The sequence below is a fragment of the Pseudophryne corroboree genome, chromosome 1, assembly GCF_028390025.1.
Source record: "Pseudophryne corroboree isolate aPseCor3 chromosome 1, aPseCor3.hap2, whole genome shotgun sequence".
NCBI classification, from domain to species: Eukaryota; Metazoa; Chordata; class Amphibia; order Anura; family Myobatrachidae; genus Pseudophryne; species Pseudophryne corroboree.
The window spans coordinates 297,635,249-297,657,564 of NC_086444.1; the positions used below are offsets into that span (position 1 = coordinate 297,635,249).

Sequence of the window (22,316 nt, forward strand, 5' to 3'; positions counted from 1 at the left end):
CTCCTACGAGGCGATACAGTATGGCAGGTTCCATGTGTGACCGTTTCAACTGGATTTGTTGGACAAATGGGATCTCACCTGCACATGCATCAGCATATAACCCTGTCACCAAAAGCACGGATATCCCTACTATGGTGGCTACAAGTTTCCCATCTGATGGAGGGTCGGAGTTTACACATTCTATCCTGGACGCTGTTGACAACAGATGCCAGCCTCCAGGGTTGTGGGGCTTTTACTCAAGGGACGCAGTTCCAGGGGACGTGGTGCTTTCAGGAATCTGCTCTTCCAATCAACATCCTGGAACTCAGTGCGATTTACAACGCTCTCATGCAGGCCTCATCCCTCTTACGGAATCAGGTTATCCAGGTGCAGTCGGACAACTCAACGGCGGTGGCGTACATCAACTGGCAGGGAGGAACCAGAAGCAGGGCCACAATGCGAGAGGTGTCAAGAATACTACTCTGGGCGTAAGCCAATGCAAGAGCCATCTCGGCCATTTACATTCCGGGAGTGGACAACTGGGAAGCGGACTTCCTAAGCAGGCACTACCTCCATCCTGGAGTGGGGCCTCCACCCTCAGGTGTTTCAACAGTTCGTTCACCGGTGGGGTTGTCCACAGATAGACTTGATGGCTTCTCGTCTCAACAAGAAGCTACCTCGTTACTGCTCCAGAACGAGGGACCCGCAGGTGGTTGCAGTAGACGCTCTGATGCCGCCGTGTAATTACCACTTTGTTTACCTGTTTCCTCTGATTCCTCTAATCCCAAGAGTTCTTGGGATTAGAGGAAAGGGTTCTGGCAATTCTCATTGCCCTGGATTGGCCTCGGCGGGCCTGGTATGCGGACCTCCTGACCCTGTCGTTGGAGGAATCCTGGCCTCTGCTGCCTCTCAAGAACCTTCTTCAACAAGGACCCTTCGTCTATCCAGACTTACAATGGCTACGTTTGACGGCCTGGAAGTTGAGAGGGAAATCTTGACCAGGAAGGGTCTTCCCTCCAAGGTGGTTTCCACTATGATTTAGGCCCGTAAGGTGGTTACCTCAAAACATTACCACCGGATTTGGAAGAAATATGTTTCTTGGTGTGAGGGTCGAAAATGTTCTCCTGTGGAGCTTCGTCTGGGCCGGTTTCTTCTGTTCCTGCAAGCAGGAATGGATAAGGGCCTAAAGTTGGGCTCCATCAAGGTCCAGATTTTGGCTCTCTCTATCTTCTTCCAGAAACAACTGGCGGTACTTCCTGAAGTACAGACCTTTCTTAAGGGGGTGTTGCACATTCAACCACCCTTTGTTCCTCCCACTGCTCCGTGGGAACTCAACGTGGTTTTGACCTTTCTCCAGTGGGATTGGTTTGAACTAGTGATGAGCTGATTCGGTTTTACTCAGTTTTACTCGGTTCTCAAAATGGCATTTTATTGGCTCACGGATGTCGTGTGTTTTGGATAGCCAATAAGATGCCGTTTTGAGAACCTAGTAAAACCGAGTAAAACCGAATCCGCTCATCACTAGTTTGAACCATTGCAGAAGGTTGACTTGAAATACCTGACGTAGAAGACTGTTATGTTACTGGCTTTGGCTTCGGCCAGGCGTGTGTCAGAATTGGGGGCCTTGTCCTGTAAGATTCCTTACTTGGTGTTTCACGAGGATAGGGCGGAGCTCAGAACTCGCCCACAGTTTTTGCCAAAAGTGGTATCGGCCTTTCATGTGAATCAACCTATTGTGGTTCCAGTCTTATTCAACACTGCAGTTGCTCCAAAGTCCTTGGATGTTGTATGGGCCTTGAGGATTTACATCAAACGGAAGGCTCATCACAGGAAGTCTGACTCGTTCTTCGTCCTTTATGATGCTAAGAAAATTGGTTGTCCTGCCTCCAAGCAGTCCATTCCTCTCTGGCTCAAGTTGACTATCCAACAGGCCTATACTTTGGCGGCTCTGCCGCTGTCGAGTTCTGTGCAGGCCCACTCCAAAAGGTTGGTGGGTTCTTTCTAGGCGGCTGCCCGGGGGGTGTCTCGGCATTACAGTTGTGCCGTGCAGCAACTTGTTCGGGTGTGAATACCTGTGTTAAATTTACAGGTTTGACACCTTGGCCAAAGATGACCTTCAGTTTGGTCAGGCGGTTTTGCAGGGGTCTCAGCACTCTCCCGCCCATTCTGGGAGCTTTGGGACGTCCCCATTGTAATCTAGTATTCCCTAGTATCCACTAGGACATATGAGAAAATAGAAATTTAATACCTACCGGTAATTCTTTTTCTCGTAGGCCATAGTGGATACTGGGCAGTGGCGTCACAAGGCGGGTGCGGGGGGTGCGGCCCGCACCCGGGTGTGACGCCTGGAGGAGGGTGACACCAAATGTCAGCTCCTCCGCACTGACAGGAACCAGGTGCTGCAGTGAGAAAGTCTCCTACAGCACCCGGCTCCTGTCACAGAAGAGGAGCTGACAGCGGACGGAGACTGGCTCTGTGGGAAGCCCAGCATCTCCGGAGAGATGTGACGATTCCGAGATCCCCGCGAAGCCACGCCCCCTTTTTGCCGCGAACGCGGCAAGAGATCAGGGGCGCGCACCGGGTGTCACCACACCCGGTGACGCCTCTGATACTGGGCGCCCGCCTCTGTGCTTCGTTTTCCTGCTTACCTGGTTGTAAGTGTTATTGGATGGGTTTGCTGTTGCTTCCCTGTTCCATGTTTGTTTAGCGTTGCTTTCCTCTGTTCTGGTTAGCTCTGCTATCTTGTGGTTTATGTTTTGGTTCGTTACCTTACCGCTTTTGTGTTATATCCTTCTCTCAAAGTATGTCTGTCTCCTCGGGCACAGTTTCCTAGACTGAGTCTACTAGGAGGGGCATAGAGGGGAAGAGCCAGCACACACTATTAGTTTCTTAAAGTACCAGGCTCCAGTGGACTCGATCTATACCCTATGGTAATCTAGTATTCCCCAGTATCCACTATGGACTACGAGAAAAGGAATTACCGGTAGGTATTAAATTCCTATTTTTACTTTCTTTTTTCAAATCAACTTTAAGCTAGTTCATGCTTAGAATTAATATTGTTCACTGATGCCCAAGTTGGAAAAAACATTATGTATTGAGGGAGTAAACTACAAATGCACTGCTTACCTTACAGTATGCCGTTAGTATTACACCTCTCAGAACTATACGCTAAACTACAATTTCTCAACTCATTTATATTGGATTGGGAAACAATTGTGTTAAGTATTAGCCCAGTCAAATCAACAAATTCATTTGAAAATATGACCTGTTGGCGGCAAGTTAGGTTCCCACTGGATAACGCTCACCCTAGTGAACCACTACCTGAGCAATAGTGTAGTTCTAATCAGACAGCTGGTACAATAAATCAGTTCAGCTTATGACAAAATGTTAAAAAAAACCAACACAAAAAAAACATTATTTCTATGTATAATAAATGATAGGCCTGATGAGAGGTGGACACTACTGCATCCACTCTTGCGGCTGTTGCCGGTTTCTACATCCGAGTATGGCCTCTGTGATTTTTTTGTGCCATTCCATTATTGATACTGTCTGACCAAACCACAGTAGAGCATTTGTGGGTACACACAGGGTAAAACATGCGCCATAGAAGATTTCTGAATATTTCTCACATGTGCAGTAGCAAATAATTGCTCAAGTACGTGAACATCTGCATTGGGTGTTGTTTGTGTGCAACTCAGAAACAGGCCCTGTGTGTGTTTGGTCTCTCAGCTGCTCAATGAGTAACATCCTATCATATCCATTTCACGCCATAATTTTACACTGTAGCTTCATACGTTTTTATTAGTAGTTTACTCCACAACTATTAATACAGTTTGTGTACAGTAAGTTGTTCCCTTTAACCAGATCTCACATCTCTATGAACTTACAGGTCACGCATGCGCAGGGAGATACTGGTGGAAGGTCAACACGACAATGACACAGACCAAGAGCCAAATAGCTGTGATAGCTTTACATCTGTGGCAGCTCCACACAGAGTACTACATCCTCACAGTCCAGACTCTGAAGCAGGAGATAGGAAGCCAATAATTAATGATCTAAAACATCTGCTACACAGTAATGGCTACCCAAGGGAGGTGAGAACTTCAGTGACAATTAAGAAAGAAAACATAGAGGAAGAAGTTGACTATGACTCTTCTAATCATTGTGAGTCTTGCGGTTCTGGAATGGCATCAGAGTCATGCTGTGAAACTGAGCCATTTAGAGCTCTTCGGGAAAAGCAGGCTACTTCCTCTCGCTGTGATGGCTCCCAGAGACTACACTATTTACGAAAGAGCAATTCTTTTCATGAGAAGTCTCATCAGCCCATAGTCCATGACTGTATTTTGCCTGTACTTACACATAAAGAGGGTGTGGGCACAGATCGGCCACAAACTGACCCCATTTGCTTTAAGTCCACAGTAGAATCTTCGCGTTGCAGCCTAGAAGTGTCTCTAAATTCCCCATCAGCTGCCTCCTCTCCAGGTCTCATGATGTCAGTCTCTCCCGTACCTTCTTGTTCTGCTCCCATCTCTCCGTCCTTGCCCAGCACCACTCCAAGCAAGGCTCTCTCTTCCAGCCCAGCCAGCGACACCGGCCCTTTGCATCCTTCCACAAAGCATATCCCCAACAACCAGAAGAGAAATGAAAAGATGGCCAATCTAAATAACATTATACATCGGCTTGAGAGAGCTGCAAATAAAGAAGAGACTCTGGAATGGGAGTTTTGAAACTGCTTTTTATCGGTACAACCTAAAGGACCGTATTGTTACTACCAAACTCTGTGAATCCACATTATGGAACAGAGGTATTGCAGAGAACATAAATCGGATATTTTATATATACATATATATATATTTTGTTTTTGTTTTGTGAAGTAGACAATGATAAATATGAAGGGATTACAAAATCATAACAATCCCTTGGAACTGAAGGAAATAGTTTGAAAAACAAACACAAGACTTAGTTTTCATGGTTAAAAAACTCTTTTAGAAAAACAAATATTTATAAACATTTTAGATATTTTATTAAATAATATTTGGAATAAATTAACAGCCTAAGCTGCTTTGATAACGGACATAGATGTAAAAAACTACAGAATGTATCCGTGATCACAATTACGTCTTGTAGCGTGCCACTGGATGAGATTAAAGCCATCACAAATCACTGGGAGACTGACCACTTGGAGTATGGTATCAGACGCTGCTTTGGTTTCTACTGTCTACAAGGCAGCAATTGTTACTACCCGCTGAAGAGACGGATACAGTCTGTAAGACTCTAAACCGAATATGTATTGCCATGAGATGTGTATAGGTCGGAGGATCCACTGTAACATGTATTGTGCATTCCACTCCAGGTACTGTGAATGCTGTAAAACAGAATCTAGGCACAGAAATGCTCCCTTATACACCCAGCCTTATGTATGGGAGAGGTGCAATCACAGCTGTGTGTGCTGAATGTGCAGTGAGAATGTGTGTGTGTCCTGATGCCTCAATGTATGACGCAAGTTTATTCTGTGTGTATTATGAATTATGTCACAAATGCAGATAATATCAAAAATATCAGCTTAACCGTATATTGAGCAGGCATTAACATCAACCATCCTGAGATGATCTGACCTTGGTCTGCTCTGGGGTTAGAGGTTTGGTGGAAGATGACTTCTGGTGTAGCCACAGACTGATTGTGTATGCTGGAACATGTAGTATTATAGCAGCTGGATAACCTCTGAGTGCATATTTCTGTCCTCATGTCATAATGAAGGTTTTAAAGGTTTAGGCATCAATTTGATGTGTGGAACACAAGATTCTGATGAGGTACAGTATTGTTACTTCTGCACTTTTCATTGGATGAAAACTAACCATCCTAGGAGAAATGGTTATATTGGAAGGGATGTGTATTCTCATGTGCGGAGCTATAATGGGTGCAGGAAGTGCCGATGCTATGGGCCCCATAAAGTTCTGACTACGCCCCTGTATATTCTGTAGAGTTTTTGAAGCTGCATTAGAAAAAATTAATCCAATGTGCAATAACTGTAGATTCCACACAAGTCACATGCTCATTTATGGAAGCATCCGATGTGCACAAGAAGGCCCCTTGGTTTTTTTTAACCTGTGTGTCTGGATTCATTGTTGCAGATCACAGTGCCTACTTACCTTCTGAGCTGCTAGTTATGCGCAGGGGCGGTACCAACCTACTACCACTTTAGTGCCACCCATTTCAATAAAATAACCTTTTAAGTTCTCTTTATATAAAATACTCCTAGGGGTAGCCACTTTTAAGGCAATTTACTAGGTTGGTGCAAAAGTGAAGTTTCTCTTTTACAGTGGAAATTGTGACACCCCATCCCCCCACCCCAATCCACACACACACACACACACACACAGCACGGAACCCCACACTAAAAATGCACCCTTCCGGCCCCTTCATCTCCTACAATATTCACATCAGTGGACTTTATCCCCTCTGCAGCCGTTACACAATTCCTGTGCTCTGCAAGCTGCTACTGCTCCGCAGATATGGCCACTATGCTCGACGGTGGAAAACTAAGCTGCATATGAAAACGGCTTTTGCACTGTACGGCAGCTGTTTTACACTTTGTAAATGACCTCTAGAATGTATTTAACAATACCAATTCTGTGCACACATTTCATCATTTCACTGGTTTTAAACATGTTTCCACATTCATATAGCCAGGTATTGTGATGCACCACAAGTTGCAATGTGCAAACACTTCAGCGATTTAGATGTATTTTAGTACAGTATACTACTTTTATTATGTCACATTTTTGTGTTTGTTCTGTACATGTCTATGAATATGGTGCTGGGGGGTGACATACATCTCAGAGTTGTAGTTCTACATAAACGTACAAGATGCGTGTTTTAGGCGCACTGCCCTGTTCTAATTGCATGATGAATGCAGCTTGGAAGGAGCTAAGAACAGTTATGAAAGATCTCCATTCAGTATATATTTAGACATGTACAGTACATTGGAGCATGGGCGTCTGTATACTGTGGATTACAGACTCACTTGCAGTTAGATGTACGATGATAGTTTGCATATGCCTGTATCAAGTCTTTTGCGTATCTTAATCTTCTAGGCCAAGTATGGTTGTCATAGGACGCATCTATCAGCAGGATTATGTCTTGCAGGAGCTGGAGGCAAATGTACGGGATGATGATGATGATAATGAATATCCACTTTGGATTGGCTGCTTGCTTATTGATTCCAGCTATTTTAGATCACTGCATTCATTTTATAAACTGCTGACTATTTGCATTATTTAATTGCCATTCCATAAAGACTGCTGCAGGAAAGTCTACTCCCATTTATGTGTTATAGGGATAAACAATGGACATGGTGGTGTTGTACTTAGTTTTCGGGGTTTTCTTAAATAGGGTAAGCGCAATTTTCAATATTATTAATAAGACATTCTCTTGTGTATACGAGTGCATTATGTTTCATACAAATAGTGTACTGCATTAGAACATGTCTTGATTATATTATTTAAATCATGTACAGATAGGGTTACGCTTCTTTAGCATTGTGTACTAACACATATACGCTGCATCCAATGCTTCCATCCAGAGTATATACACACCGGGGCACCTGACATAAATCTGCTCTTTTTGATTTGTTTGCATTGCAAGATGCGTCCAAATGTACAGAATACAAGAACGCTTTGTCTTGTGTGTGTCTTTTCCTTTGTGCGCCAAAGGCATATATACTTCCACCACTGGATTATTCCATTATGCACATATCCGCATACCAGCTATGACATCGCTGTGCAGAGATACTGCAAGTTTTCTCTTCCTGCCATCCAGGGGACGACTGCGCAGATCATATTCCGGAAATGTGAAGAGGGGTATGGGACATTTATTATTATTACAATTTATTTATAAGGCGCCACAAGTGTTTCCAGCGGCGTACATAACACACAAAACAATAAAGGGTATACAGAGCTTAACATCACAGAAAACTAAAACAAAGCACAGGTAACAATTAGCACCACAGTTCTCAGTACACAATACAGCGGAGATGTCAGGAAGCAAAGAATTAATCGGCATACTACTGCAGGCGGGCAGCCATTGGAAGAGATGAACAGTCACGAGCAGGAGGAAATGCAGGTATAGACAGTCACTGAGTAGGAGACTGTAATTGAAGTGCAGGAGAAGAGGGCTGTAAGAACAGGAGGGAAGAGGGCCCTGCTCCAAGGAGCTTACAGTCTAGGAGTTCTCCAAATGTGTTCTCCATATGTGCCACATATATTTCAATGTCAAATTCATTTCTATGACACACTCATGTGTTTCCCTATCTCCTTTATCATGACAAGAGCTATTTAGCGTTTATACGTAAACTGTTTTTTTATTGCGACAATAGACAAACAAGTTGTATAACAAAATTCTGACAATAGGAGACAAAATTTTTGCAGATCACATATAGCAATATATCACAACTTAGTCTCCTAAAATATAGAAAAGCGTTGTCCATTTTCAATCTAAGCAAATACATAGAGATAACATTATGATGAGACAGTGGAAGAGAAAAGACTAAGAAGAAAGAAAAAGGAAAGAAAAGAATTGAGGGGGGAGAGAGAGGGTAGAGATGCAAAAATTAGGAGTAGATAAGCTTATTCTAGATGAGCGAATGGGCCTCACAGTAAATTAAAGGAGGGGTAAAACCGCTAAGTGGTCTGAAATGCGGTGAGAACTTATCCGAGTTATTAGAGGGGAGAACTCTAAATAGACATGTAAGTCCGATATACAGGTGACCCCTTGAAATCATACCAGGGAAACCAAGTGGCTGTAAAGTTAACTGATCTACCCAATGAGAAGGAGATAAGGTCCTCCATATCTAAAAAGTAATCAATCCTGTTAAACCATTGTTTGATTGAAGGGGGAGAGGTCGACCTCCAAAGGATCGGTATAACGGCCTTAGCCGCATTACTAAGATCTCTCAGTAGTGAGCTCTTATAGGTGTGGGCACCCACCGAAGTGAGGCTGAAGAGCCAAAACTCTGGGTCTTTAGGAACTGCATCTCCCATTATCAATTCTGAACAAGCAAAAACTTCCCTCCAAAAGGAAACTATAAGAGGGCATTCCCACCATATATGCAAAAAGCTCCCCAGGGCTCCCTTACATCGCCAGCAAAGGTTCGAGAGAGTAGGAAACATATTGTTAATCACTAAAGGAGTCCTATACCATCTATACACGAGTTTATAGAGAGTTTCCATCGTAGATGAGCATAAAGAGCTAGCCTGGGTATTACGGAATATAGATTCCCAATTAGATTGTAACGCCAACTTCTCCCAAGAACTCATAAAAGTAGGGGGTTGCGGGAAGAGGTCTTCTATGATAAGCACATAGATTTGGGATATGGTGTGAGTGGGAGGTCGTGGGGAAACGCATAATTTTTCAAAAGTGGTAAGATTTCTTGTTATATCAGAGAGATTCTTGGAAGATGTTAAGAAATGGTGAACCTGAAGAAATTTCCAAAAATCGGGATTTGGTATATTCCACAGAGATTGAATATCTGAAAATGAGCGCACCCTGCCCGAACTCACCAGCTGACCGACTCTGAAAAGCCAAACCCCCGCCCATAAGGTGAAGGCCGTCCCTTGAAGACCCGGAATAAATTCAGGATTAAAAAGAAAGGAAGTTAAGGGTGTCCATTTGGAGGATATGTGGCCTCTCAGCCTAAGCCTGTTCCATAATTTAAGTGTGGGAGAGACTGTGGGGTGGGAGACCTTCGGGAGGTCAGGAAGCCACGGCGTGATTTCAATATAGTGTGGTAGACATCCCTCTTCCAGAAGTACCCATTGTTTACAATCTTTTGCTCGTGTCCATTCTAGAATTCTATTTAAATGTACAGCATGGAAATAGCTGGGGATGTGTGGTAGTTGCTGTCCTCCCTGATGTTTTCTCCAAAATAGTATGTCATATTTAAATCTAGGGGTGTTACTGCCCCAAACAAATGCTCGGATAAGACTCTGAATATCTTGAAACCATCGAGGGGGGATATGAATGGGGAGGGTTTGGAGAAAAAACAAAATCCTAGGTAAGGCATTCATTTTGACTATATTAATTCTACCAAACCAGGATAGTCGTAATCTCCTCCACTTTTGGAAGTCTATTCGAAGCGTTTTCAATAAGGGGTTAAAGTTTAGAGGGAATATTTTAGACAGGTCATTAGAAAGCATAACCCCTAAGTATTTCAGCTTATGGTCATGCCAAGTGAAAGGGAAGGAGCTTTTCAAACCCGCAATCACATTAGGAGAAGTGCAATGGATTTGGAATAATTTATCTTAAAATTAGAAAGGGCTCCGAACCTATCAAATTCCGACATCAGATTGGGGAGTGAGGTGACCGGGTTTGAGATTAGAGCGAGTAAATCGTCAGCATATAGGGCCAGTTTGTATTCAGTCCCCCTCACTAGCAGACCAGAAATATTTTGATTAGCCCTTATACTTCTAGCTAAAGCCTCCATACACAAAACAAAAAGTAGCGGGGATAGTGGGCATCCCTGTCCTGTGCTGTTTGAGATAGTGAAGGGGTCAGATAAGGAGCCATTCATTTTAATTCTGGCAAAAGGGGTAGCGTAGAGGGACAGAATTCTGTGGAGACAGGCGTTGCCTAGCCCTAGATGTTTCAAAATACCAAACAGAAAGTCCCAGTCTACTCTATCGAATGCTTTTTCAGCATCAGTTGATAGCATGATTGAGGGGGACATGGATTGGTTAGCATAGTGAATCATACTAAGTACCTTAGACGTGTTGTCTCTGGCCTCGCGACCTAAGACAAAACCAGCCTGATCCCCATGAACCAAATCCGGCATCAAAAGCTTAAGACGATTTGCTACTAGTTTAGCAAAAAGTTTTATATCTATGTTCAACAGCGAAATAGGCCGGTAGCTAGAACAGAGACTGGGGTCTTTACCTTCCTTGGGCAAAACTGTGACATGTGCGTCAAGGGACTGAGGAGAGAATTGCGATGATTCAGAAATGGTGTTGAAGGCTCTTGTAAGAAGAGGGGTTAATTTCTCTTTGAAAGCTTTATAGTAAGCAATAGTAAACCAGTCAGGGCCCGGGCTTTTGCCATTAGGCGAAGAGACAATGGCTTTCATGACTTCCTCGGTAGAGAAAGGAGCATCCAAGCCCCCCACATCCTCTTTGGACAGTGTCGGGAAGTCTAGGGATCCCAGATAGGCCGATACAGCTGCTCGATGGGCCAGTTTAGATTGTATAATTAATAATAATAATAATAATAATAATTATTATTGTTATAATAAGATTGGAATAATAATCCTGAAAGGCTTTAGCAATTTTAAGAGTCTCATGTTGGGGCTGGCCTAGACTATCTTTTATTGAATGAATGAAGGTAAGTGCGCTTTGCTCGCGAATAGCCTTGGCCAGCAATTTCCCGGGTTTGTTGCCCCATTGGTAATATCTGCTACGGCACTTTCGATAAGAGAACTTAACCCTGTCAGAGAGTAGTTTATTCAGATCGGCCCGAGCGTCCTCGAGATCAGAATAGTGTTGGGGGGTTTGGGATTTTTTGTGAAGAAGTTCCAGGGATTTTATCTTAGACAATAAGTCATCTCTATTTTTTTCCCTTTTTTTTACGGACTGAGCCTAACTGAATACACACCCCTCTCAGGACGTACTTATGCGCCTCCCACACAGAGATTTTGGAAACATCATCCGTGTCATTAGTTCTAATATAGGAGTCTATAGCAGAGTCAAGTTGAGAGCAACATGCCACGTCTTGCAATAAAGTGTCGTTAAAACACCACAACCATTGATGACGTGTGCTAGATGGTAAACGTATCGTGAGGTTGACCGGAGCATGGTCAGACCACACAATTTGCCCTATTGAAGAGTCTGAAATTAAATGTAAATGTCGATGACTCAAGAATAAATAATCAATTCTGGAGTACGTCTGATGGGGATGTGAATAAAAAGAAAAGTCCACCTCAGAAGGGTGTGTCAGTCTCCATGAGTCAATCAGCTGGTGGTCAAGCAGGGTGCGTCGCACTCTCCTATACTCCTTCTCCGGTCTATAAGCAGCCTTCTTAGAGGTATCGTGAAGGGGGTCAAGAGTCCAATTTAAATCACCGCCCAACACCACCACACCTTCGAGTAAAGGCTCTGCGGCTTCCAAAGCAGATGACAAAGAGGAAGGCTGCTTAGTGTTGGGGGCATAAACATTTAAAAAGGAAAAACGTTGGCCATGGATATCACAGTTAACCAGCAACCCCCTACCTTCAACCAATCTATGGGAGGAAACATTAAGGATAGGCAGGTGCCGGGCCAATAGGACGGCTACACCCAACGTCTTTCCGGAAGGGTTGTTGGCCATGAAAACATGAGGGTAATAATGACACTTAAGTGACGGAACGTTGCCAATCTTAAAGTGTGTTTCTTGAATAAGGGCAACATCTACTCTCTCGTCTCTAAGCCATTTGAGGAGTTTAGATCTCTTTTCAGGGATATTCAGGCCTTTAACATTAAGAGTAGTTACACGTAAATCATCCGGACCCGTCATAACTTAAACTTTAACAAGTTCGCAATAGACATCTCTACCATAGGGGTATAGTGGGGAGAAAAAGGGACCCTAAGAAAGGACAGTAGCTTGGAAAAGAAATCAGAAGAAGTATAGAAAGAGAATGCAATGCTGAAAGTCACATCGCAAAATGAATCAATAGCAAACCTCGTGGACAGCAATATGAGAAAACAGACTGCTGCAAAAGGGATGGGAGTGGAAACCTGCCACCTCCCAACCCGGAGAGACAGGGGATGCAGCATAGTGGGGGTCCTACGGGGGGCTAAGGACGGCGACCGTCCACAGCGTAAAATTTACTCAGTACGAAAAAATACACCTAGGAATAAGAATGAGTACAATATGAAGGATATAAAAAGAGGCCTAAATACCGTGAAGAAACGTTGTCAAAGGCAAATGTGATTTATCCTAAATATGTTTCAAACACAACATAACAATTACAATAACATATCACCTATCTAAGTAAACCTTAACAAAACAGAGCACATAATGTAGAGGCATGTAGCAACACAAAAAGGAAGAGCCATATATGCATCTGTAGAAACAGGAACTGATATATAATCAAACAAAAGATTTCCATCACGGAGGTTCCGAAGATTGCGAGCTAGAAGGAGGAGTCCCCCGCATACGCGGGGATCGTACTTGTTGCCACACGTCATCTGGAGGGGTCACGGTTGGTATAGTAGGCTGATGATGGTAAGAGTCCCAGTCAGGCAACAATATTGGCGGTATGCCAAGAGTCGTGAGAAAGGCCGGTAAATCGGACGGCTTGGAGAGCACCGCTACTTTACCATTATGAGAAACCTGAAGCGAGAAAGGGAAGCCCCATCTATATTTCAGTTCGAGTTTCCGAAGGGAGTCAGTAAGTGGCTTCAGGGCTCTGCGTTGTTGCAAGGTTGACCACGCCAGGTCAGGAAATAGCTGAATCTTGTCGCCCTGGAAATGAATACTATCCAACTGACGGGCCTTTCTCATTATCTCCTCCTTCTGAGCATAATAATGGAGCCTACAGATCACATCTCTTGGCCTGTCTGATGGTAAGCCTCGAGGCCGAAGGGCACGATGAGCTCTATCGAACAAAATGTCTCCATTTGGATCCAAGTCAATAAGCTCTCCGAAGATCGTGGTTAGTGCATTCGTCAGGTCAGCTTGCTGTACACTTTCCGGGAGCCCTCTAACCCTGATGTTATTCCGTCTCCCGCGGTTATCCATATCTTCAATGCGGGATTTGAGAAAGGCAATATCACTCCTCTGATGAGAGATCACCTCTTGAAAATTAGATAGAGTAGCAAAGCTAGATGTCTCGTGTCGTTCCAATATGTCAACAGGGGACGCAATTTGAACATTTCCTGTTGAAGCGCAGTCACCTCAACTTTGATGGTAGACAGTAGGCGAGTCTCCAAAGCCGAGAAATCTTGCTTCGTGGGAAGTGACTTGACATGGGAGAGAATCTCGCTAATCTCTGCTGTCAAAGAGGCGGATAATGGAGGTTGCGGTGTTTGGGGAGCCGTCATGTCGTCCACCGGAGTACATAAAATCGGGGAGTCCGGAACAGCTAGAGTGGTGGCCGGGCCCGTTACAGGTGTGGTCAAGAACTGACGTAGATCTGACGGATGACGGGACGCAGATTTTGGGGTCTCATCTGGCTTGGTCTTGGCCTACTTTTTCTACGTGCCTCTCACCATGAGATCGGTTTACAAAGAAAGGCGATGCGGTGTCACTCTTACATATCCCAGGTAGTATGAAAATACGCGGGCCCTCGCCGTGCAGTAGCCCCCCACGTGGCTTTACGGATACATCAGGCAAGGAGCAGCATTACCCAAACGACCACTGGGGTTCTGCACATAATGACATATGGAACTGCGGTCTGTATCTGCAGTAAACTTCAGAGTATAGGTGCAATATGTAGGGAATCACTGGAGAGTACCTGTAGTCTGGAGGTCTGTAGAGGGAGCCCCCCTTGAGGTGAGATGCCCAGGAATCTCAGGTTAACCCCTAAGGGAGTGCACCTCTGCTGCACACAGCTCTTATTTCTGCAGTGTGGGCGTGCAGCCCTTATCAAAAATGGCGCCTCTGCCCTCACTTGCAGGGCCTTGATAGCTGGGAGTCCCAGAGGCCAGCCAAGCGGGATTTAACGTTGGTGGAAGCGGTAGAGCAGTGTCCCCGCCACAGCCTCGGCTCTCTAACGAGGAGAGGAGGTGGACACAGCGAGTGGCGCCTCCGGCGGCAGCGCGTCGCAGACGCGGCCGCCACGGGCAGCGGGTCCCCGTTCCGTGCAGCACCGCCGCGAAGGAGTTCACTGTGCAGCCCAGCCAGGCGGGGAGACGAGCGGGGAGGCAGCAGAGGAGGTCCGCGATTACCGAGGCGCCCGTCAGCGCCGAGCGCCTCACTTCCAGTCCGGGTCAGGCGAGAAATCGAGGCCCCGGCTTCAAGTGGATGGGTGGGCCACAACCCGCACGGGAGCAGGAGGCCCCCGCCAACTCTGCAGACCACACCACCCTGCACACAGACGGTATAGGGGCCAACGGGGTGCAAGTTGTCGCAGGTAGGGACCCCAAACTGGTCAAATAAATGGGTTTCAGATAGGAGCACCACGACACCACAGCCGTCCAGTTCAGCTGCCAAGCCACGCCCCTATTTAGCATTTATAATGCTGCGCATTTAATTTTGCAAAAAGAGCGGCGTTCAGTCGCCGCAGTATGACAACCTTCAGTGTTTATATTGCCATTAAAATTACATGTATTTGAATTATTATTTTAAATGTATTAATGTATTGATACACTGATGGCCACAATACAGTCAGTGAGACTGAGGCATACACAGGTATTTATGTGACTTGAGAGATCAGTTAGACAAAAAATGAGTCCTATTATTGTGCTATATTGCCCTCATAGTATATGAATAAATGATGCAGACTGTCACTAAGGGGAGATTCAGTAACTTCTCCTTATTTCCATGCAATGCAAGTAGTAGAGTTGCAGATGTTGCGTGTTAATTCCTCTGAAAAGAGTGGCACGTTAGATTTCAGGATAATGTAGAAGGATGTTAGTGGCCATAGGCGGAGCATTGGAGGCAGTTACATGGGGTCACATGGCTGCTTTTTGGAACTTTTATAAATGATGGAAAAATGATAAAACAACTTACAGATAGAGCCGCACTCATCTGAGGTGGCTCCATCGCAAATGTGCACTCCCGGCGTGACTAGGCGATCTGTCCACCTAGTCACGCCGGGAGTGCACAGAAACGCTCCCATTCTGAGCGTTTCTGTCCGGTGAATGAGGCGTGTCTCCGTCACGGGTGCGCCCAGCCGGGTGTTGACGCTGTCGGTGATAGGCGCGCAGACGGGACCACGACCAGCGTGGCTCATCTGTATGTCAGCAAATAAAGTGCCTGGAGCATTTGGCAGAACATTAAAGTGTCTCTATGTACATACACGTTTGTAAAAAGAAAACAACTAAACTTTTTAAACAACCAGCTGCAAGTTCAGAAACCACTTTGTCATCACACAACACCCAACATACATGTTCTACATCATTTACCTATTCTGCTGCTGCTTAGAGAAAATGACGTGTACTGTATAATGGCCCTCATTCGGAGTTGATCGCTCGCTAGCTACTTTTAGCAGCCGTGCAAACGCATAGTCGCCACCCACGGGGGAGTGTATTTTCGCTTTGCAAGAGTGTGAATGCCTGCGCAGCCGAGCGGCACAAAAATATTTTGTGCAAAACAAGACCAGCCCTGTAGTTACTTATTCTGTGCGATGATTGTTGCGACGAAGGTCCCAGAATTGACATCAGATACCCGCCCTGCAAACGCCTGGACACGCCTGCGTTTTTCCAAACATTCCCAGAAAACGGTCAGTTAACACCCATATACTCCCACTTCCTGTCAATCTCCTTGCGATCGGCTGTGCGAATGGAATCGTCGCTAGAAGCAGTGCAAAACCACAATGGACTTCGTACCCGTACACTGCACGTGCGCATTGCGCCCCATACGCATGCATAGTTTTGCCGTTTTTTTAAAATGATCGCTACGCAGCAAACATCGGCAGCTAGCGATCATCTCGGAATGACCCTCAAGGTCATGTCTTTATGTAAATACCTTATTGTTCGTTGGGAGGGGTGTCCCGACCACACAATAATCAGACTGTGTGCTGGGCTGCTGCTTATCTCCTGTCTCTGAGTTTTCACTCACTACCGTATGTCAGTCCATCTGCTCCCAAACAAACACATGGAAACAAATTTGAGTATATTACCCCCGTATTATACTACTAATCCTCTCCAATAAACTACAATAAAAGCTCCTGGGTGTATATCACTAGCACTACATATTTTGTACTAATTTTCCATCTCTCTGCTTTTCCAAACCTAAAAATAAATGCTTGTCACAGTGTGAACACAAATCATGTATTTTCAGATGCTTAATATGCATCATAATATATATATATATATATATATATATATATATATATAGCCCCTTAACAGTACAGTCCAGCATTCTGATTACTTGCGGACTGTCTTGTAATGGTATGTGACAGGCATTGAACTAAGTGGTCTGTGATAGGTCCAGAAGGTGTTTATAAGTCCCACCTTGTAATTGAGATAGAGGTGGATGATTCAGGCATCTGGGAAATAACATGGGATATATGTGAAGTGATGGCAGCAGTCCTTTCAGTAGACACACCCCCATGACCAGTTAGCAGGCTGACTATACTTACTAATAAGACAATATCATTAACAAAATAACTATAGAAGAACAGGGTCACAAAAGTTTGACAGCAAACCTTTAGTCTACTAGCGTTAGGATCTGTTTCTCAAGACTGGACACCGTTACAAGGTACACCGTTACAAGGTACAGTACAGTCTGTTACATGTGAGGCTGTTCTAATCTGGACAACAAAGAGGCGAGTGGATGAAGGTGTTATGTTACGTATCTAAGAAACTGAGATATTTTACAGTTAGAGATAGGGTATTAGAACTTAAAAATAGGACATAGCATTTTTATCCACAAAATATATCCATAAGTAAACTACCAACATAAGCTTGTTACTATGATCCCTAGGTCATAACACCTTCATCCATTAAGAAAACTGCATCTTAGAAAATTGTTACATTACACCTTCATCCACTTTCCTTTTCAATTGTATTGTAAACATACTATCAATTATAACAACAACAACAACAGTGGTGTCACTGCTTACTAGTGAACTGACAGAGTGTATGTTCAGTGTTCTACCTGACACCCAGTGAGTTGGTAGGTTGCGTTCTCGGTAATGTAGCTACTCCCTAGAGCACCGATAGAGTACATCTGCATTAATGCCACTGGTTACTAGTGGTTATTATTATCCTTTATTTAGAAAACGTTAACATATTATACAGCACTGTGCATGGGCTGCAGTCAAAATGCCGTCTGTGGGGATCCCGGCGGTCAGGAGACCGACACCGGAATCCCGACAGCCGGCATTTAACCGGCAGCCGGAATACTCAATTCCCACTCGGTGGGTGGGTCCACGCCACCAACCGAGTGGGAATAGAAGCTGGCCCCATGTGAGGCGAGCTCACAAGTGGCCTCGGTGCCGGTATTTTGCCAGATGGGATGCCGCTATCGGGATACTGACAGCTGCCATCCCATCAGCTGGTACTACATACCGGATCCCTGTACAATTAGAGGATCATAGCAGTATGGCACATACATGTTACATACAATGACACGAAATAGGAGATAAATATAGGTTCCTAGTGGATTGATTGGGTGAATTCTCAATGATTTCGGGTTCCTAATACACTGATATGGGGCATTTGTAATTATGTCCCTGGTTCCCAGCGTACTGATAGGGTGCATTGTTAGTCATGTCATTAGTTATTTTCCTTTACTTATAAAGCGCTGACATTGAAGGGATCATGACACAAATTACACACAACATGACATGATAGAGAAGGTAAATATGGTAATTATTCTCAGTGATGTCACTGGTTCCTAGTGCACTGATAAGATTCTCAGTTGTGTCACAGGCTGCCTGTGAATTCATAATGGTGCAGTGATGTCACTAATTAGTATTCTTAGATAAATAATGTGGTCCTAAGCTGGCCACATGGGCTGCACCGCATAAGTCCAGTTGATACAGATCTGGTGGCTTGGTATAAGGGTTGATCATAAGGGTCCCCATACAGTCTTGTGAGCTGAAAACTCTGCACACACATTGACAATTGCAATAATCAAACAGGTTTTTAAGCTTACCAAATGAAACTTCTGTCCATTTAGGATAAGGCTCTCTTATTAGTGATTGGAGTTGTTAGTGATTAGGCACTACGTTATGTTGTTCACCAATTAGCACAAACACTACTTAGCATGTGTGACCTGATCAGGACTGCAGTCCTTTTCTTGACGTTCACAGCAAATTTCACTTTGTTTTAAATGTGCATTTGCTAGTTTAGTAAAACCATTTAAACAAAACTTTCTAATTACTACATAAACATCATCTCTAAACAGCTCAGTGGGTAGATGGAGATTCATAATTCAGCAGAATGTATTCAAAGGTCTAGCTTTTATTTTGCTGGGTCAACGTACATTAAACTTTACAGTCTCCATCAGCATCCTATATAATATAAGGCTAATGCTCCTCACCTCTATGGGGAATTCAAGTGTTTTGTGCAACAGCGACCACTAGATGGCGCCCGACGGAGCAATTCAGTTGTTGCCCCGTATAGGTGCGTACAGATACCGATGCTTACATTACTGTTATGTTGTTCCATCATTTTGACGGACTGGTAACTAATGCACACCTCCCAACTGTCCCAGTTTTTGGGGAGGCTTAGCAGAGCAGCTGTGCATAGATGCTATGCGCATACACACGGCATCTATTCATGGGAGACAGGGAGACCAGGGACATGACCAGCAGCTCACAGAGAGCTGGGATGCCCGCACAATGAGGTGTGGCTTATAAAAGTGGCATTCTCATGTAGCCATGCCCCTTTGTCAAGGTCACACCCCTTTTTGGTCTCATGAGTCCCTGCTCAGACATGTACAATGTTGGGAGATATGCTAGTGCAATGAATAAATGTTTACCACTTACCACCGTGGGGAAGAGAGTGATGACACCTTTGTGCAATAGATGTTTACAGCTGCTATTGCCATGTGTGCGCATGCCATCACGTAAGTAAAGGTAACACCCATAAATAAACCATGGCCTGGAGGACAGAAGATGATTAGATCATTGAGTATTGGTTTCCATGTAGACTGTCTCCTTTAGTCCATTGGTAACCTGTATAGCTGACATTGTAGCTTATAGATCTTAGATGATATGTTAATTTAAAATCCAATCAGCTGCTATTTTCTGTTACACTGGTACCCTCCTGTCCCGGCAGGCTGGTATAGCAGAATAGGATTTATTGTACCTCCCATTACATCAACCCAGGCTTACAAATTGTGTAAGCAACATTGTATTAGCAAAACATGTTTTTTTTATATTTTCTAACAGGTTACCAAATTATTAATGCTTATATGTATTTTATTATATTTGCTATTGTTTTTTTCTCAATCTAAACAAATTTGGTGGCAAAGGAGAAACCTTTCGGACTATTACACATACTTCACTGCTGTTTAAACAAGGAGGCCGGCTGGTAAATTCTGAGCAAGCGGTAATGGAGTACGTAGTAATAATCTTACTGTGACATTATTTGAATACTTGTGTTCATACTCCATACCACTAGATGGCAGTAACTCACCTTTCATCTTTACGTGCTGTTAAACGTAATCTTTCCACATTCTATTCAAGAAATCTGGCAAGATTTGTAACAAAGGAGACTATCAATAGGGTCACAATTTGCAGCTGGAGGAATAAGCAGCTATCAACATGGCACCTTTGTGACTCTAAGAAAAAAAAATGAGATTCTGCTGCAAGACGGTCCCCAGTAATGAGGGAGAATCCAAGTTAGCATATAGTCGTTCACTAAAAGAAAGATTGTGGTTATCCCGTCCACAAAAAAAAAAAAAGAATGTGACCTGCCTGGTAACTGATGACGTGTGTGTGTGTGTGTGTGTGTGTGTGTGTGTGTGTGTGTGTGTGTGTGTGTGTGTGTTGCAATCACCTTATTCAGATCAAAAATCATGCAAAATATTACCTGTGGGACTGTACATTCCACTTTTCATATCATGGTACTGCCCTGCCACATGGAGACTTTCCTCACTAACACAATCACACAAGTGGCTTTGGAAATAATCTGTGCTATTGTGAGAATTATGCTATATGCTATTCTATTCCTGTCCACTTTAAAACTCTGATTTACCATCCATAATAGCAGGAGATGTAGGTTGGATCTGCCGTAGAAACTTTTTGTTGTCAAACACACCTTAAAAAACTCCAAGTTTATAGTTCCCCTCTGGGAAGTCTGCATAATGTACTTATTGGAGAATAGGTGAGCAGGTAAAACTTGATTGCTGCAAAACCATTGACTGCAAGAGACACATTCATTGGTATACATAAAATGTTGCTAGGTTTGCCATTCAGTTTTGTTGCTGTGACAATGACTTACTATGGTGTCAAAAACTCCAGATTAATGTACAAATAATGTGGCCATCCATTATGTTACATGATCATTACAAACTCTGATCTACTAGTAGTGACCCTACCCTACCAAACCACATTTATATGGATACATTAGAAACCAGTGCTACAAACATACAGGGAGCATAAATTACTTAGAATGAAATCATAAGCAAATTAAAACCATGCACTCCCTGTATGTTTCCATTTACCTCATTCTCTTCACTAACATTACTGATTAATATACATTTAATATATCACTGTACTGCCCCAGTTCTTGCTCTCATGCCACCAGATTACTCCACGGACGTTGGCATATGTTTCACTAATTGGAGAGAGAAGTTATCTTTAGAAAGCTGCTTTTTTAAGTAATCAAAAGAAAAAAGATAATTGTGGCGGGACGGTGAAGTTTAAATCACATTTCCATGAAGAGTAATATTATTAACATGTATATTTTTTTACTATTGCCACTTTTTATTTGTCCCAAGTGTGTAATTAGTTGCATATAGTTGTAATCATTGCAACCCACAAAAACAATGTTTTAGATACTTCTACCAACCTGACGTAACACGTGGAGGATCCATGGAGCAATAGTAGCCTGAAAAGCATCTCCGATGTAAGTTTTTGTCTCAAGTGCAACTTAAGATTCTGATTACATTCTAGTGTATAGCGTGTAAGGTGGGTGGGGATGTATATGATTCTGACTGAATTAAGCACTTAGGATTGTGTGATTTTACAAGGATCCTATTGTACTAAAACAAGTGGACATGTAATATTACTGTAGAATCATGTACTGTATACAGTTTGTATATTAAACTAAAAAAAGTACTTTGTTTAAAAAAACAAAAATGCAAACGCTATGTTAAAGACACTAAATATAGAACTTGATACTTGCTTGTGTCTTGTTTGTTCATTTCAACTGTTGTCTCGTCTAAGAGAATGTGTACAGTTTGTACTAAGAGAGTAGTACTTGCTTGGGCTGAACTTCCGCCAGCTTTAGTTGAGTAAAACAGTTATTTGAAATCATACCTGGCTACTGTTCTGAATTTCTGTAATCTCCTGTAATCTCAGCCCGACAGGAGTGTTTTTAAAGTAAACATTTATTATGCACGTTTTCTTAGATTGTTTTGCAAACAATGGGACATAACACCTCTTACTGCTAAAATCATTAATGTGTGGGTTTAAGGCATAGAGATACCCCATGGAGTATCAGTGTTCCTATACAGTATGTGTTATTTGTCTG

At 43.5% G+C, this 22,316-nt stretch overlaps 1 protein-coding gene across 2 annotated transcripts in view; it reads left to right on the forward strand.

Annotated features, from left to right (window-relative positions):
• The window catches only part of CUX2 (cut like homeobox 2), an 875,100-nt gene extending 853,001 nt beyond the window's left edge, over positions 1 to 22,099 (forward strand). For both annotated transcript variants that reach the window (XM_063964372.1, XM_063964373.1), the window contains exon 22: positions 3,869 to 22,099. In XM_063964372.1, the coding sequence (XP_063820442.1) occupies positions 3,869 to 4,706 (838 nt within the window). In that variant the 3' untranslated portion in view covers positions 4,707 to 22,099. The remainder of the gene's footprint in view (positions 1 to 3,868) is intronic.
• The last annotated feature ends 217 nt before the right edge of the window (positions 22,100 to 22,316 follow it).